The 16,322-nt window shown below is 47.8% G+C and overlaps 7 protein-coding genes across 7 annotated transcripts; 3 read left to right on the plus strand and 4 right to left on the minus strand.

Moving 5' to 3' along the window:
- Positions 1-455: 455 nt before the first annotated feature.
- BDV27DRAFT_139100 (ATP-dependent RNA helicase DBP10) lies at positions 456-3,507 on the minus strand. The gene has a single exon (XM_032069376.1). It carries the CDS (start codon positions 3,311-3,313, stop codon positions 533-535), a length of 2,781 nt encoding a protein of 926 aa, XP_031920658.1. The 5' UTR covers positions 3,314-3,507; the 3' UTR covers positions 456-532.
- Positions 3,508-3,694: 187 nt separating this feature from the next.
- On the plus strand, positions 3,695-4,916 carry BDV27DRAFT_83915 (putative replication factor-a protein). The gene is made up of 3 exons (XM_032077738.1): positions 3,695-3,764; positions 3,837-3,919; positions 4,015-4,916. The coding sequence occupies exons 1-3, from the start codon at positions 3,761-3,763 to the stop codon at positions 4,756-4,758; spliced, it is 831 nt and encodes a 276-aa protein (XP_031920659.1). The 5' UTR covers positions 3,695-3,760; the 3' UTR covers positions 4,759-4,916.
- Position 4,917: 1 nt separating this feature from the next.
- On the minus strand, positions 4,918-7,458 carry BDV27DRAFT_83921 (MATE family efflux transporter). The gene is made up of 2 exons (XM_032077739.1): positions 6,082-7,458; positions 4,918-6,030 (listed from the first exon to the last, which is right to left on the minus strand). The coding sequence occupies exons 1-2, from the start codon at positions 7,138-7,140 to the stop codon at positions 5,224-5,226; spliced, it is 1,866 nt and encodes a 621-aa protein (XP_031920660.1). The 5' UTR covers positions 7,141-7,458; the 3' UTR covers positions 4,918-5,223.
- A 537-nt stretch (positions 7,459-7,995) lies between these two features.
- Positions 7,996-8,811, plus strand: BDV27DRAFT_83939 (DUF202 domain-containing protein). Its single transcript, XM_032077740.1, has 2 exons — positions 7,996-8,178; positions 8,276-8,811. The coding sequence occupies exons 1-2, from the start codon at positions 8,081-8,083 to the stop codon at positions 8,700-8,702; spliced, it is 525 nt and encodes a 174-aa protein (XP_031920661.1). The 5' UTR covers positions 7,996-8,080; the 3' UTR covers positions 8,703-8,811.
- idi1 (isopentenyl-diphosphate delta-isomerase IDI1) lies at positions 8,699-10,265 on the minus strand. The gene is made up of 3 exons (XM_032069377.1): positions 9,793-10,265; positions 9,333-9,671; positions 8,699-9,267 (listed from the first exon to the last, which is right to left on the minus strand). The coding sequence occupies exons 1-3, from the start codon at positions 10,034-10,036 to the stop codon at positions 9,032-9,034; spliced, it is 819 nt and encodes a 272-aa protein (XP_031920662.1). The 5' UTR covers positions 10,037-10,265; the 3' UTR covers positions 8,699-9,031.
- Positions 10,266-12,082: 1,817 nt separating this feature from the next.
- BDV27DRAFT_139106 (uncharacterized protein) lies at positions 12,083-12,602 on the plus strand. Its single transcript, XM_032069378.1, has one exon. The coding sequence runs from the start codon at positions 12,256-12,258 to the stop codon at positions 12,478-12,480; it is 225 nt and encodes a 74-aa protein (XP_031920663.1). The 5' UTR covers positions 12,083-12,255; the 3' UTR covers positions 12,481-12,602.
- A 727-nt stretch (positions 12,603-13,329) lies between these two features.
- On the minus strand, positions 13,330-15,751 carry BDV27DRAFT_139108 (putative C2H2 finger domain protein (Ezf)). The gene is made up of 3 exons (XM_032069379.1): positions 14,053-15,751; positions 13,929-14,002; positions 13,330-13,865 (listed from the first exon to the last, which is right to left on the minus strand). Exons 1-3 carry the CDS (start codon positions 15,016-15,018, stop codon positions 13,715-13,717), a joined length of 1,191 nt encoding a protein of 396 aa, XP_031920664.1. The 5' UTR covers positions 15,019-15,751; the 3' UTR covers positions 13,330-13,714.
- Between the last annotated feature and the right edge of the window lie 571 nt (positions 15,752-16,322).

Below are 16,322 nucleotides of genomic sequence, written 5' to 3' on the forward strand. Positions count from 1 at the left end.
AGGAGGCCTACTGCATAGAAGTGGGCGCTAAATTCAGAATTTTTTTTTCGTTCATGTTAGGGGTGTTATATTGCGAGACGGTTGCTGATGTGATCGCGATGTGATATATCTTTTATTGATTCCTACGGTAGAAGAGGGGCCAATCAGCTGGACTATTGTGGATCGAGGGTGTGGCGGTGATTTAATGGAAACTAAAAGATTTTGCCGTTTTACTTTCTATTTTTCTTCTTTACTTTCTTTTCTTTCTGCGGTGATGGGTGAATCCTGGCGGTGGTGAGGCTCGTTGGCTGTGCGAATGTCTGTACATATGTATATGGTTGGGTGTCTATGTGATTAATGCTACATATTGTGAAATGCTTACAGGGATCAGATTATGATAGAGATACATGGTCTACATCATTCGGCCTTATTGTAGATGCTGTAAGGAAGTTTCATATCACAATGTCTGAGTAGATGTGTAGACTGCAATATCCGGTGGTATATACATACAACGCGTGCCTCCTATGACAACGCCTTTTCCAGCCCATTACGTTCATTTCTTCCTCGACGGCCGGGCATTCTTCTCTCTCCTCTGCTGCTTCAGCTTCCTTGCCAGTCGGATATCATCTGTAGATTTCAGCTCGCTCTTGCCACCTGCAGCTGCACCTCCGGCCTTGGACAGCTGGCGCTGCTTGGCCGCTTCGCCCTTCTTCTTCATCTTCTCGTAGTCGCCACGTAGGCGGTCGGCCGCCTTGGGTGCCTGTTCCTTCCGGTGCTGGAAGTGTCTTCTCCTCATAGCAGTATTGAGCTCATGGACGAGAGCTGGAGTCTCTTCCTCACCCACACGTGGCATACGGCCCAGACGCTTGCCCTTCTTCCATGAGTCGAATCGTCCGCTACGGAAGGTAGAAGCAATTTTGGCACCAGATTCACCCTTAACAAGACGTGTACCCTTGGATCCATCTTCGTCATTCTGGCGTGACACGTACTTCTTGTGCCGCTTGTCCCAGCGCATCATAGTACGGGGTTCGGCGAACCCGCGAGCACCCTCATCACCAAGTAGATCCATTGTAGCACTGCGTGAGGCTTGAGTAAAGTTGGTATTGGTACCAGTGTGCACACCATAGGCCCTGTCTTCAGCCAAGTTCGTATTGGATGGTGTGTAAGACATGAAGTATTCGGGGTTTTGGAAAGATGCTGCGCTGTCCTTCTTAGCCTTGCCACCGTTATACGAGGAGAAGGTGACTTCAAGATCCGACTCGGACGCCATCGACATGTTATCGGGCACTCCTTCACCAATATCCTCCTCGTCTTCATCTGACTGAACGCCCTTCTCTTCAGTTTCGTCGGCTCCTCCTTTGTCTCCGCTGGACGCATCCTCCAGGAAGTCTGACTGCTTCTCAGCCATCTCACGTTTCTTCTTCTTGTAATCAATGGTAGTGCGAATTCTCTTAATGGTGTCGATGGCTTCATCGCCTTCGTGCTTGCCGTTGCGCCGATTGTGCACTTCAAAGATTGTTTCCTGCGGCCGGTAGCCTCCAATCCGGGCAAGCATCTTCTCACGCTCGACCTCCATTTGACTTTCTTGGTCATTGAAGAGAGGATGTATGGCTGTCCAGTTGTCGGAAGATACAACCTGTTTTGCTCGCTTAGCACTTTCAAGAGAAGCCGAGTTTCGTGTTCGCATATAGAGCTTTTCTCCCTTTCCAGCAATGGTCCGTTGACCGTAGATGTCGGCTTCATTTTCCAGTACCCTTGTAACCCATTCACAGCTTGTGGATAGGCCATCCCTAGGCAAGCTGCCGACGACCACATCTTCGGCATAATTAACCTGGTCACCATGCTCACGGCCAACGACAAGCCTCCTCCCAAGGAAAAGTTGCAAATCAAGCATATAGGGGGCATCTGCGTCCCGGACCAAGCTGTAACTCCAACCCTTCCGGCCCGCACGAGCCGTACGACCGACACGATGGACAAAGATCTTTGGTTGAGATGGAAAATCGTAGTTGATAACGTTAGCAAGAATAGGAATATCAATACCTCTGGCCGCAACATCTGTAACAACCAGGATATTTGAAAGACCCGCTCTGAAGTTCTGGACTTGAATCTTTCGAGCAGTCTGGTCCAAGGAACCGTAGGCATAGGAAACCGCAAATCCGGCTTCGCGAAGTAAAGAATACAAGTAGTCCACATGATGCTTCGTTGCCGCAAAAACAATAGTCGAATACTTTGTGGGAGACTCTTGCGTGTTAATGGCCTTATCATCCCCTCGCTTCCGTTTCTTGAAATTCTTGCGATCACCCTGCTCCTTCTGACGCTGTGCGGCCTCAGTTGGCCCAGTGGGCATCTTAATGACCTCGTGGAGGATGTGAAGCAAAGCACCTTCCTTCTCTGCTGACTTGACGGAGAAGAAGACGTTTTCAAGATCCGGCGAGATCTTACTTTCGGTATCTAGACGAATGAGAGTAGGCTCCTGTAAACCAGCACGAGCGAATTCCACCAGCGATTTAGGCAACGTTGCGGAGAACAGGAGAGTTTGTCGGTTCGCAGGAAGGCCATGCAAAATTTCCGTAAGCTGATCAGCAAAACCCATCTCAAACAGTCGATCGGCTTCATCAAACACGACATAGCGAATGCTCGACAAGTCCAAATTCATCTCGACCTTCAAATGTAGGAAACGTCCGGGTGTCGCGATCACAATATCAGGATTACCGGCCATCATACTGAACTGTTCCTCCAAACTATCACCACCAACGAGGAGGACAGACTTCAAGTCCGTGCCCTTACCCAGCTCCTTCACAACCTTCAGGGTCTGCAAAGCCAATTCTCTTGACGGCGATAGAACCAGTCCACGGGCTCCAACTTTGGTACTGTGGCTCTTCAATTTCTCGATCATGGGAATAACGAAAGCAGCGGTCTTTCCGGATCCAGTACGCGCCATACCAACTACATCCTGACCGTCCATGATCACGGGAATAGTCTTGCGCTGAATAGGAGTCGGGACAGAGAAACCCTTCCGGGTAATGGCTTTCAACAGGTGCGCGTTCAGTCCCATTGCTTGGAAACCACCTCCCTTCTTGACAGTACGGCCCTTGAGATTAGAAGCCTTCCTGTTGGCTGAAGCCTGTTGTCCTGCGATGAACGCCTCGTCATCTTCGTCGTCGTCAACATCTCCTCCAAGAAAATCAAGCTCTTGAGGTGGAGCCGCCTTCTGTGGCCGCTTTGTCTGTTTCAAAGACGTATCGTTGTCGGAATCGCTGTCATTCTGGAAAAGCGCATTTGTGATATCGAACTCATTTTCTGACGCCGCTGGGGACGCTGCGCGGTGAGGCATTTTGGCCTCTATCAACTATCGTACCTATTTTCCAGCAAAGGCGGCGGGATTTAAAAGTTCGCTGAGAAAGGGACCAAATTCGTTGCGTAAATAACTTCATCAAATAAAACCTGGGTATCTCAAACAAAGCACAAACAACCCCTGAGAAGAGCGATTGAAAAGCGATTGAAAACCACGAGAAAAGTCAATGCTCCTCTCGTCTGATAATTAAGCACTTCTTATCGATCATCAACTTTTTTTTTGTCGGCGGTGGAGAAAAAAAGTCAAGGCGGTCAGGGATCAAAGTTTCTCCGAAGTTGTAATGCAAACCTCTCAAACAAACCTGTCCCCGCAACGCGTCCAACGCGTCCAGAAGCGGTAAAATGGCGATAATTGCTTTACGTTCACGAAGTCATTGATGATAGAGCTCCAAGTTGCATAACTTAGTTTCAGCACGAATAATACAAAATGGGTAAGTACCTCCTCTTCTCGTTCATATACTGGTAATATCTTTATTTGATCGGTCTTTACTGATATCTCTCAGATAATTATGGTTACGGCTCTTCCTCCTATGGAGGCGGTGGTGGCTTCATGCCAGGAGAGACGAACAGCCCCGCTGGTGGAAAGGTATTGATGGGCTCCAAATAGCGGATTGCTTGGGATACACCATGTGCTATTATAAGTTTAAGGCCGGCTCATGCTAATTTTGATATCGCAAACAGAGCGCAGACGGCAACAATACCACACTTCGCCCCATCACAATCAAGCAAGCCCTCGACGCAACACAACCTTATCCTGAAGCCGATTACCAGATTGACGGCGCTGACGTAGGCAGCATTTCCTTCGTCGGACAAGTTCGTAACATCAGCACCCAAAGTACAAACATCACATATAGAATTGACGACGGCACGGGCGAAATCGAAGTGAAACAATGGGTTGACTCGGCCACAGCGGACACCATGGACACAGATGATGGCAAAGCAGGTGCAGGAAAGAATCAAGTCGTGAACAACGGATATGCCAAGATATTCGGAAAATTAAAGACGTTCGGAAATAAGCGATTTGTAGGATCACATTGCGTGCGGCCCTTGACAGATATCAATGAGCTCCATTGCCACATGCTTGAGGCTGTTGCCGTGCATCTTTTCTTTACTCGTGGTCCTGTTGGTGACTCCGGCGGCGCCGGTGCCGCTGCTGGTGGAATGGGGGGTGCTGATGCCACTATGGGTGGTATTGATGATCACAGCGCTGGCAGAGGACTTCCTGCGATGAGCCCGGTCGCAAGGAGGGTGTACAATTTGTTGAAGACGGAGCCTCAAAGCAATGAAGGCCTACATGCTCAGCTCATTGCGGCTAAGCTGAGTTTACCCATGCCGGATGTCGCCCGCGCTGGTGATGAGTTGCTTACTGCTGGTGTGATTTTCTCGACTGTTGATGAGCAGACCTGGGCTATATTGGATTATTAGATTTATGGTGCCTTTCTATCTTTATTAACTACTTATTTACGTCTATGCATATGGCTGGAAACCAAATGGTGTCAAATTCATGTCTTCGTTGCGCCGATAGCATACTTTATGTTTCATAATCCTGATGATAAATCAAAGCTTGTTTCTCCTAGTATTTTCCAGTTTTTCATTGAACACTAGCTGCTCCGTACAGAACTCAGGGTACTAAAACATGAAATCAACACAGTATAACTCTATCCGGTACGTGAACGTTAAAGATACATATCAACGTAGTCCAACTTAGCCTCATTCAAGTGCACGGCCGTTATAAAAATAGATCCCAGACCGTTTTTTGTCATACCGCAATCTTATATAGGCAGAAAAGCTCTAACATCATCATCGACAGACAACAACAATCGATGGATGGTATCATAAACATAGACCGTAGCGTTATCTCATCATAATATGCCGACATCCGTCATAACTCTATGCCATTGCGTTTCTCTGAAGAGCATCTTGGACCGAACGGTCCCAATCGGTTCGTATTAGGAAGATCACCTCGATCACTGATACCAAAAGAAGGGCAATAGCAACACCGGACCAGAGTCCCAGTAAGTCCCAGCCCAGTCCAAACGTAGTGCCGAAGCTAATGGGCATTGCAACTGCATAGTAGCAGAAGAGCTGGACGTAACCGCCTATCTCTTGTCTGCCAATTCCACGAAGGATACCGTTGCAGTTAGCTGCGAGGGCATCAAATAACTGGAACGCTGCACATAATGGAAGGACCTGTGCTACGAGCTCGATCACCTCCTCTTCTGGGGTAAATAGTCGTGGGATGTATGAGCGCAGCGAGGAGAGCAGCAGCATGTTGAGCAGCCCTACGATGACAGCATAGCCCATTGTCACTTTGGCTGAGATCTTAGCGGGACCAACAAGAGTTGCCCCGATCAGGTTTGCAACGCGGGTACTGCCAGAAATTGAAAGGGGGAAAGGGACTTGGAACATAATACTAGCGATGGTCGACAGAACTGACTGGGCAGCTAAGGGGGTTGTGCCAAGATACGACGATGCTAAGGTTAGTACTTCAAAAGCGAGGCACTCAGCTTCTACCATCACCAGACCAGGTAAGGCAAGCCGGATCATTGGGCCCCAGTTGCGCAAGGCCTTGCTAGTAAGTCCACTCCAACATTCCGCACCATCAATGAAATACACATAAAGGAACAAGAATAGCGGCATCAGATTGTCTGTAATAGCTACAGCAATAGGGGCGCCAACAAACCCCCATTGGAATTTCTATATTTGGGTTAGCCACAATAAGTGAGGTAACTGCAAGTTGTGACTTACCCAAACAAACAACCAGTTCATAAAGGCGTTAAGAGGTGCGCATATGAGTAAGACGTATAGCGAGGCCGAAAAGAGTCCTTGAGCCTGTACATAACGCTTCCCACTCTCGAAGCAAGCGTATCCAGGCGCACCCAGGATGACAACCTTCAAGTACAAGCCAGCAAGCGCGGCGACATCTTTCTCCGGGACAATCTTCATAAGAATCCTGTCTGCAAAGAACCACAGTACAGCAATCGGGATAGTAATGGTGCAAAGGAAAAACACCATCTTTTGCATTTGCAGGCCTACCAACTTCTTCCTCCCAGAACCATACGCCTGCGCACACAGTGTGTCTAGACTGGTTGCTAAACCTTGGTATACTGCATATCCGGTGATGTTCGCAGTCATGCTAGCTAAACTCACTGCACCAAGCTCTTTCTTACCCAGATGGCCTAGGGTGAAAATGCTGGCTACTGTCAACGAATATTGGAGCAGGAAAGTGACCATTAACGGAGCAGCGTTTTTACCGATCACCTGTGCTTCCCGTCTCCATGTTGTGTGAATTAGCCCAGCTGCGACAGCCTCTTCCCACTTCCTGTCAACCTCTTCATCATCCGTGGCATTGTATTCACGACCACCTACGTGGTCCCCTAGGAGTGCCGTAGTTTCTCCTGAAGGTGCACTAGTTGGAGTCACTCGTCGCTTCAGCCTCGCGTCCATGACATTATTATCGCTGAGAAGATCCCTTTCATCCTCAATGGCGCGCTCGCGTTCCCTGCGTGTCAGCCTCTCTCGTTCTGCAGTATATGGTACAACTGTGGCGTGGGATACTGTAGTGAAGAAGCTAGGACGACGGTAGGATCCGGCTAGAGAATGGGGGTTCGTGCCGGACTGACTGTTTATCGCGCGAATAGTGGATGTCTCGGACGCCTCATCGTCAGTAGTTATCATTGAGCCTTCGTCATCCGCATAATTCTCTAGATCTCGAGCAATTGCGGCCTCAGCGAGCGGGGAGCTGGATAAGAAGCCGCCATGTAAGGCTTGTTCCTCTGCTGAACGCGGATTATTACCGCGGCCCATTGCGGCGGTGATGTAATGACACAAAGGGTAAGTGGAGAGACGTTAAAGCTTGGTATGTGTCGAAAATTCTAATTTAAGGATACTCCTTCACCATGGCTTGATGGCGCCAAAGAGATACTGTTACAAGCTCGAGGGGAGCTGTCAATTGACACAAGCGGTGAATCAGGGAAGGAAGGGAGAATGAAACGAAAGCAGAAGCGGGGCGGCGTTGGTGCAGGTAATCATATTACGCCCCATCAGCAGATTTTGCCTCTAAAGAGCTTTCAGCCATTGAAATAAAGTTGTATGGCCCGTTGTATGGGTTGGATCCACTTCCTTTTGGCTCCAACGATGCATGGGCCGTTTTTGAGTCATCTCGTATTGACTAACGTTTTCTTCCCCCCTCGATCAATACGGGATAAGTTCTGCTTGATATACACAGGTATGATCGGGTAGAATCAACAGATGAAAAGGACCATGCTATATCCATTGTCCTGCAAATGTCATACTAGTGAGCAGGCTTGCAAGCAGGACCCCACAAAGCCGACCCCCACCATGAACCTTGGAGGGTGAGAAACGATCCATAGAGAATGGTTCGCGTGGTGGAGGTGTCGATCCAAGATCTATTAGCGATGCTTCGTCTCTTTAACATCGGTCATTAGGGTGCTGCCGCGAGATTTAATTCGTTTGATTCCCGTTGATTATGAGCCAACCCGGTCACCTGAATGAAGCCACGAAGAAACGTGCAAGCCAATGCCAGGAAGATGACCATGCAGGGATTAGTGACATCATTCCCGATTGAGACTAGACATGCGAATCACGTGAGGCTGTCATCGGATCTCTAACATATGGACACCCGACTCTGCTCCTTTTGAATAGAAAGATGCGACTTATTGTTATATTGTGGCGGTAGTGTTTCGCTCATACTCTGGTTGGGCGTACAACCCTCCCCCCCTCCAATATGCCAGAATCTACGACAAGCCAAAATGCTTCTTCTCTTCGGCCGCGGTTTAATCCAGTGATCAACCCGGCGAACGCAAACCCCGTTCTGGTAGACGAGTAAGCGCTTCTAGTCCTTATGAACAATATTTCGAAGCAAGAACGAAAGAAAAAAAAAATAGAAAAAGTAGAAGACTTGGGACTAACTCCGAAAAAGACACCTAGAGGACGGCCACCATATCTTCCTATCCCGTCCCTGGCTTGGAGCCCTGTTATTCGAGAATGCCACCTCCGACGCCCGGGATCACTGCGCTAACGAACGAACGTTTTTGTCTTGGCTCCGTCTCTCTATGTACCTTGCGGTCGTTTCAGTAGCTATCATCATCTCGTTCCATTTTCATGGCGGGCCGACCGGACTCGAGCGACGGATGGCTCTGCCGCTGGGTATTATTTTCTGGATCCTTAGCTTAGCTTGTCTGGTTAACGGGTTTGCAAACTATGTACGGACTGTGCGAAAGTACAGCCGTAAAGCGGCTTTGGTACAGAGCGGATGGAAAACACAAATGACATTTACAGTGGTGGGAACCGTGATTCTGGGGAGCTGTATACTGTTCTTGGCAACGGATGCAAATAATAAAAATTAATGAGAATGGGAATTGCTTTTTCGCTTAATAAGAGGATGCCGCCTAGAGTATGCTTTCTAAACAATGCACTATCGTAGTCGCATGTCATGATTAAATGGGACGCCAAATTGTAACAAGAGAGAAGGGATCTGTCATCAACCCCCAATAAATGACGATAGGGTAACTATAAATATAAGATAACTTCTGTCCAAATAATAATCATACGTTGGACTGGCCCATGCCATGGTATCATCACTCAGGGAAACGGGTCGAAACAGCCGAAAAGTACCCGCTATGTTGCAAGGCAGAACCGAATAACATCACATCATCGGTCTTCGTGGAATCGTATCTCACATACGCCGGATTTCTTTCTCGCCCTTGTACTTCTCCAGGGTTGGAGAGCCGAGGTGGCTCCACCATTCGAACAGCATCGAATTGCAGATGAGTTTGAACCAGGGCGTGAATTTCAATCCCGGCTGCTCAAACATTGTCTTCAATTCGTCAGCCGAGACATACGTCGTGTCTCGAACCTCGTTCGGGCTAGGCTTCAACTCTACATCTGCCTGGATGAAGAGGATATAGTCGACTTAATGATGTTAGTTTTCAACGACAGCTAGTTATGAAGTAAATTTCAACGGATATCGAACATACTCTCATGCTCCCCCCACTTCCCATCGCTAGGAGCCTTGTAATGTATTCTCGTGAAGAACTCGAACTTATCCAGGGGTACTTGCTCCGGCTTAATTCCAAGCTCATGTTCCAACTTCCGCTGCGCAGCCCGCTTCACGCCCAGAATAGCGGCATTCAGCTCAGAACCGGTCTCACCAGCAATTCCAAGGGGGTGAGAGCAGCATGTGTTTGTCCACATATCCGGGAATGTGATCTTCTCACTGGCGCGCTGTTGGAGGAGCAAGCGCTTGTTGGAATCGAAGAGGAACACGGAAAAGGCACGGTGGAGAAGGCCCCGGTCGATGTTGGTCATAAGGTGGCCTATTTTCACCGATTAATTGAGCCATCAGTAAACGGTATTAGCAAAAAGGGAAAGAGGAAGTCGCTAGCAGGAACGCGGCACTGCACCCAGACCAGTGTTCATATAGAGGGAGCATCTTACAGGTCTTCTTGCTAGCACTTCCAATAGGCTTGTCGTCATCATCCAGAACGATGCATACTTCATCCATTAGACGGACCTGTTCCTCGTCGTAACCCGCCAGCTCAGTGCTGCTCGCTGCGGAGGGATTGCCATCGGCTTTTGGGAGGACTTCACGAGCCAAAGAAGTATCAACCTCTGGGAAGAGAGTGGCGACATTCTCTGCCGTGATTCTGGGCGGTTCGGTAGTTGTAGTAGTTGTGCTCATTGTGACTAACTAAAGTATGACGCTCATAAAATAGAGATCCAAAGAGGGGTATTGTACTTATTGATCCAACCTTTTGGAGGGGGAAAGGGGAATAAAATACCTACTAGGAGTAATCTCCGCCCCTCGGAGGCGGTGAATCAGGGCAAAATTAGTGGTAGATCTGAAACGCACGCTATTGGGCAATCCTCCAGTGATGGGTCTTTATAGTAATGGATACCTGTAGGCAAACAACCAGTCCCCTGCGGGCCTCCACGTAATTTATTGCAGAAAGGTTGTCATACTCCGTACAGAGTAGTACAATGTCACCCACCTTACGCTAGCTGCTCACTTTTCATTTTAGTTACACCAATCATCGCTCAGCCCGGAGTAGCAGCTTGACATACGGAGAAGAGCAGTTTAGAACAACCGAACGCTGGATTGTATTAGACAAGGCTACCGCTGCGAGCACTTCCATCTACCAAGCATGGACAGCGACCATGGTAGATCTAGGATAGCTACTGGATATAGTAGCACGTATATAGAGTTCGGTATAAGTGTCTTGTAGTACATATTGATACCCTCTATATGTGTAGACCGTGCATATAGACAAGTTACTGGGGTTGTGTACCGTTGTGTAGCCTAAATGACGCAGCATTCTGTACTTATATGAGGTGGAACACGTGCATTTCAATGGAGGACAAAAGGCCGAGGGTTGAAAAAATGCCATGGGTGGTCCCCCCCATATAAGATCATGGGATGTCAGCTGCAACCATCTTCTCAATTTAGTAGAGGGGTGGTTTATAGTTACGCTGCAGGCGGTCGGCCCTAGCGATCAATATCCAAATACGTTGATCACTGCATGTCAAACTGAGTTTAACATACGAGGTAGGTTTTGGCCATACTTAATAGTGTTAGTAAACTTACAAAGCCGTAACCCCTATTGGCTAGCACTTGATGGACTGAGATACTACTACAGTAATACAATTCTCTGATATGACCAATGGAGGAGAGCTAATTGTATATGGAATAAACCGGTGGTGAAATCCACTTTGCAGGACCGGACATGCATACATTGTATCATCGTGACAACCAGTAGCATCCACAAGATGTTTGATATCCCTGAAGATGGAAATATATCAAGAGAAGAAATAGTACAGATGTGCCCCAATCCGACGGGGGAATGCAAGGTATAGAAAGTGAACAATGGAGACACCGCGGTCAAATTTACGTCTTAGCCTGCGTTCTATTACTAATGATATCAGAATTGTGACATTGGAAGTCGGCTGCTAGTCCACCTCATACCAATGTACCATTGTCGTGCCGAGCATATTCTGAGCTATCTTTCGGAGCAAGTTGAACTCGGCTGTACAGATATACCGCCAGCATACTTGTTAACGTAGCAGACCTGCAAGAGCATGGGGATGTGAAATCCTTCTTGAGATATGAAGTTGGCCGCCTTTGGCATATTCTTGTACTTAATAGTTAGTGCTATGCTTATGTTGGCTTAACAATGACCAAATGTCTCCGGGCCGCATTCTTGAGTACCTCGATTGGGATTAGTGGACACTCACTCGTCAGCATCAGCTGAACTGAGACAGATTCACACATTATACTGCATTGCTATAGAACGTATCATAGCAAATACAATATCTAAATAAATCCACATAACCTGTGGTGGCAATAGTAGCAAGGACTATTGACAACGCCCAGGATATGGATTCAGCATAGTGTCCCTTGGTCTAGCGTGTGGCCCGAGGAGATAAGGTTGGAGATACTGTACCGAGTACTCCGTAGACACATACAGTACATCGTACGTTTCTCTAGCCAGAACTTCACATGATAGGTTACAAGGATGCTTACCAGATCAATCCCTGGTTAATCTAAAATAATAGTAATTCCAATAACGATCCTGGAAACTTCCCGTTTCTGGAATTATATCGCGAGTCGAAATGACTCGGTAGGCGGATGATTTCCTACCCTTATTAAAAACTTAAAGTTGCTCCAGAGTCCTTGTATGCAGAATTAGCCTCGAGTTATTCTTTGCCTATCAATATCTGCAACGAATGTCGACTTTGTACTGAGTACAAACAGAACGAAAACAAAACCACACCCGGAGACTGCGCGTCTTACCCGGGCTCTAGGGGAGCTTGGAGAATCCCCCAACATGCTTGCATCATGAGGCACAATGAGACCGCCTAAAATCAATACAATAAATCCAGTAACCGCAGTCAATAAACTTCATGCCATTAGTTTACTGCGGTCACACGGTGCCTGGAGTTCCTGGACCGACAAATGGAAGAAATGCTCCGATGGTCGATGATCTGCCAACCTCAAGCGCGCGGGATGACAAATTCTTTCATCGGCACCCCCAGCCTTCTTTTACAGCTTCCTATTCGAGAAGTACTATTCCGTACCTACCTATATACCTAGGTATGCCATTGCCTATTAATTATTTCACGCTATAGTAGTAGGTTCGGTTCAACCTTAAGAAATACGCATTCAATTATCTCCGCAGCCAATCCAGGCAATGAATGATCTGGTCCACCCATTTTTATCAACCAGCTCATGGAACTATCGAAAGCCTGACCCTGGCTCCCCCAATCTCCGAGGCAGGTTAGACGCTATAGCGGTAGCCACTTACCGGCGTTGCTTGGGGACGCGCTTGTTTAGGACTAAAGGATTTAGGGCTGCTCTTCCAGAAATTTATCCACACGTAACCGTTCCAGACACCTGTGCTACTTTTAGGGCGGCTTGTTGGCCCCGAACTTCAGAAGGCCAGATTTGCTTAACGAGAAATAACCAGAGCAGTGCAAATTGACTCATTACAAGCGCGATCTCATCGTATGAAATATTAGTGGTCATGACAAGCATGTCGATATTGGCATTAAAATGGCGGATCTAGATTCCTCCAGTTTCTCAGGTATGGACGAAGCTGCGAGCTTTACTCCTCCGCCCGGAGTACTTTGTCTCCCTTCGGCCGTTGCCTTGTATTTCGCACTACGGAGGAGGTAGTGAGCAATTTGGTGAATCCTTTGGTGATCACCCGGGTCGCGTACGGGGAAGCTTCCGTGGTAAGATACTAGGTCTTATTAGCTTGACCATCACAAGAACTCGACAAATGAGATTTCAGAGAAGGTGATCATTGAGTTTTGCGATGGTGTGGACCTGCCTAGTGTTGTCGTTGGCGTCTATAAGGTTCCAGAGCCGTCGGCTCGTGCACGAAACGGCTTAGCCGACTTGAATATCCCCCGGGGGAGAAAGAAAAAAGAAGATTAAGATTAATAGTTAAAGTCATAATTAAGAAGGTTTCTGAATAACATGTCGTTCAAATTCATATGTTCAAGCATGGGCCAGCCATGCGATGATGCTCGTTTCTATAGGCCCCAGATGCTGTACTGGCTCTAAAAACACCAAAGGGGGAAAGATAAAAAGTGAAAAAAGGGAGAGAAAAGAGAAAATAGCCACAATTCCAAACTCGAACAGCATTCCCCAAAATCATTGTCATGCAAAACAATTTCATGAAACAAAGCAGATAGCCACCTCATCCTCAAGAGCATTCATTATGTTCCAGACAAATGTACATCACTCATTGCTGACCTGGAAAGTTATGCGTATAACCGTATCTACCATATCCGCGATCAACGCAGTAATGGCTCACTTATATCTTGTTTGTTCTCGATCACTGTGCCAGGCATGCAGCTATTGCTTCGGTAAGGACTGTCGTCGTTTGTTTCTGCAGCGGGGCTCTTTGGGGTGGGGTCCAGGGGGGTGCTGAGCTGCTTGAATAGCTTCCACCTTCCTGGAGATATCTGTGGCCCGTGGTCTTCGGTGACAACCATCTGCCTTGTGCCTGTAACATCAAACCATATTAGCTTGTATACACATATACATCATGGGAGATTAGCTTTTTTACCTCGAAAGTGTATCTTGTCGGCTGAACCGCTGGCCACAATCCTCACAACCGAATTTTCGAATTCCATGATGAATCTGCGATTCTATCAGCCATGTATCTATGAGGAAGTCGGGGTTCAGCTCACACTAGTTACATGTCGCCGAAGGTCAGCCTTTCTTCCAAATGGCCTATCGCAGAACTCGCAGCTGTACGACTTTCTAAGGCTTGGGTCATGCCTCTTTATATGTTCGCGACAGTTAGAGCGTCGAGTGAACCGGATACCGCATATCGTGCATTCAAGGCCACTTGCAGATAGTATCTTGCACCGCTCATCAGGGAGTTCGCTATCACTTTTTGTAAATTGAAAGACTACAACGGGCACATTCCTTGTAGGCTTTTGGCTGTCATCTCCTTGGCGTCCCACGTTTGGATTTAATTCGACCAAAGTACCATTACCGTTACCAGCAGAGTGTCGAGATTTGGAATAAGCATCGTTGCTCGATATGTGAGACATTTGTGGTGCCGAGCCAGTCCCTGTAGGGTCACTGACCTTTGTCAAAAGGTGTTGCTCCCAAGTGTCGTCAGGTTCTTCCTTCACTGGGGGCTGGATCTCGGAGATAGCAGCGTCGGATTGGGGGGTATTCGGCCAAAAGCGAGAGGATGGGGCACTCAAGGTGCTAGGATTTCCGGCGAAATCCATAGCAGGGCAGTAGCTAGATGGGGCGTTCAGAGTCTGCGGGCTGTAATAGGTAAGGGGCGAGACAGAAACATCAGAGTGGCTACCAAATGGCTCGTAGCATGGCCCTGGAGAGAAATGACTAACGTCCAGCGTCGTCTCGAGAAGGGATCCGGGATGCATCAGCTGATTCGGCCATTCGGTTACCGGCGATGGGTATGTGTCGGGTGGAAACAGCCTTAGCTGACTGGATGGACCTTCCATCTCACAATGGGAGATTCCTAAGCCAGTGGTCGACTGCGAGTTGCTCGGATAACTAGACACAGAGCACATAGGCGACGAATAAGCGGAAGTATCTTCAAGCATTATGTGATTATCCGGTGGCGATCGAACGAAGGTCGAGGGCGAAGAAAACGATGTAGGAGCCTGCTCCATGCTTAAGATATACAATCTTGTTTGATCAAGAAACGAAACACAACAGCAAAGAGAATGTAAGATCAACGAAATAATACAGGAAGACTGAAGCGAAAGTGGGAGGTATGGCGCTAAAACACAGTTGTGCTGTCCTCACGCTCGTTAGACGTCTACCTGCTGAATGAGTAGCTCGCGGATTCGAAAACTCTGTATTTGATTCGGAACACAAAAGAAGAGAGGGGGTAAATATGATCTATATAAGTGCTGGTGACTCAGTAGCATTTCTACCGATAGGTGAGGTCAGGAACAGGCATAGACTGTGGCTGATGGCGATCTCGATAAACCGAGCCATATGACAATTGGAGGGGAGTTTCCGCCGCAATGACACGATGAAGGGCCGTCAAGCAGTGACCTTGACGCCAGGTCAGCCAAGGCAGATTCGACGGACTGGATGTGCATGAATGCGGTGAATAAGAGCCACAGAAGAAGAGAAGAAGGGTGTAGGGGTGTCGGAAGTCTAGCTGGGGAAAAGGGCCGGACCGGGTTGTCTGCAGCCCATGTCTGCAACTTTGAGATAGGCGCGATAATCCCAAGTCATGCACAATTCCTTAGCGCCGAAAAAGTGTGATTAGGCCAAAGTATCAGTCATTGCCGTAGGGTTGGGCAAGACAGTGGTAGGCATTGTTTTTGGTTAACAATTGGAGGAGCCGCTATTGTGGCCAGGGCTAGTGGGTTTGCCCGAGTAGGCTCCAGGCAAAACCGGAAGGGAAATAGAGGGAAAAAATGAGGAAAAAAAATTTTAAAAAAAATATGTAGCTAGCGGGGAGTGGGAGACAGGGGTGTCGAGTAGTGTGGTGTCATGTATGAGAGCAACGAGAGAAGGCTCATCTCGACGGGGATATTTGTGAGTGGGTGGGTTCTGTTCGTTTAGATCGAAAGGAAGAAAAAAGACCGCATCAGTTCGTAACGACCAGCGCTGGGCAACGAAGGTACTACTACTACTACTACTACTACTACTACTACTACTACTACTACTACTACTACTACTACTACTACTACTACTACTACCACCGCCACCACCACCACAGCAGTAGTAGTATGTATGTATGTATGCGTACGGAGTATGGAACGTATGGGACCGCTGAACAGTCCCTCGATCACAGCTGGCCAGTCAAACACCAGCGCACACTTCACCCACTGCTCTTTCATCAAAGAGGTTTAGTTACGACCCGACAGTCTGGTAACCTTGCTTGGCAAAATAGCAGTGCGTGTCTCCCTATCTGATTGGTAAACACAGCCGCATGATCCGAGAAAAAAGGGGAGAG

Source organism: Aspergillus caelatus, assembly GCF_009193585.1.
Source record: "Aspergillus caelatus strain CBS 763.97 unplaced genomic scaffold BDV27scaffold_432, whole genome shotgun sequence".
Lineage (NCBI taxonomy): Eukaryota > Fungi > Ascomycota > Eurotiomycetes > Eurotiales > Aspergillaceae > Aspergillus > Aspergillus caelatus.

Coding starts and splice junctions, on each gene's coding strand:
- idi1 (XM_032069377.1), bottom strand. CDS start 10,036: ATGAGCACAACTACTACAACTACCGAACCGCCCAGAATCACGGCAGAG. Junction 9,672..9,792: donor AAGTGCTAGCAAGAAGACCT/GTAAGATGCTCC, acceptor CGGTGAAAATAG/GCCACCTTATGACCAACATC. Junction 9,268..9,332: donor GAAGTGGGGGGAGCATGAGA/GTATGTTCGATA, acceptor AACATCATTAAG/TCGACTATATCCTCTTCATC.
- BDV27DRAFT_139108 (XM_032069379.1), bottom strand. CDS start 15,018: ATGGAGCAGGCTCCTACATCGTTTTCTTCGCCCTCGACCTTCGTTCGA. Junction 14,003..14,052: donor TTCGGCGACATGTAACTAGT/GTGAGCTGAACC, acceptor ATAGAATCGCAG/ATTCATCATGGAATTCGAAA. Junction 13,866..13,928: donor CGACAAGATACACTTTCGAG/GTAAAAAAGCTA, acceptor TTGATGTTACAG/GCACAAGGCAGATGGTTGTC.
- BDV27DRAFT_83921 (XM_032077739.1), bottom strand. CDS start 7,140: ATGGGCCGCGGTAATAATCCGCGTTCAGCAGAGGAACAAGCCTTACAT. Junction 6,031..6,081: donor TGAACTGGTTGTTTGTTTGG/GTAAGTCACAAC, acceptor ACCCAAATATAG/AAATTCCAATGGGGGTTTGT.
- BDV27DRAFT_139100 (XM_032069376.1), bottom strand. CDS start 3,313: ATGCCTCACCGCGCAGCGTCCCCAGCGGCGTCAGAAAATGAGTTCGAT.
- BDV27DRAFT_139106 (XM_032069378.1), top strand. CDS start 12,256: ATGCCATTAGTTTACTGCGGTCACACGGTGCCTGGAGTTCCTGGACCG.
- BDV27DRAFT_83915 (XM_032077738.1), top strand. Junction 3,920..4,014: donor ACAGCCCCGCTGGTGGAAAG/GTATTGATGGGC, acceptor TATCGCAAACAG/AGCGCAGACGGCAACAATAC.
- BDV27DRAFT_83939 (XM_032077740.1), top strand. CDS start 8,081: ATGCCAGAATCTACGACAAGCCAAAATGCTTCTTCTCTTCGGCCGCGG. Junction 8,179..8,275: donor AACCCCGTTCTGGTAGACGA/GTAAGCGCTTCT, acceptor ACTCCGAAAAAG/ACACCTAGAGGACGGCCACC.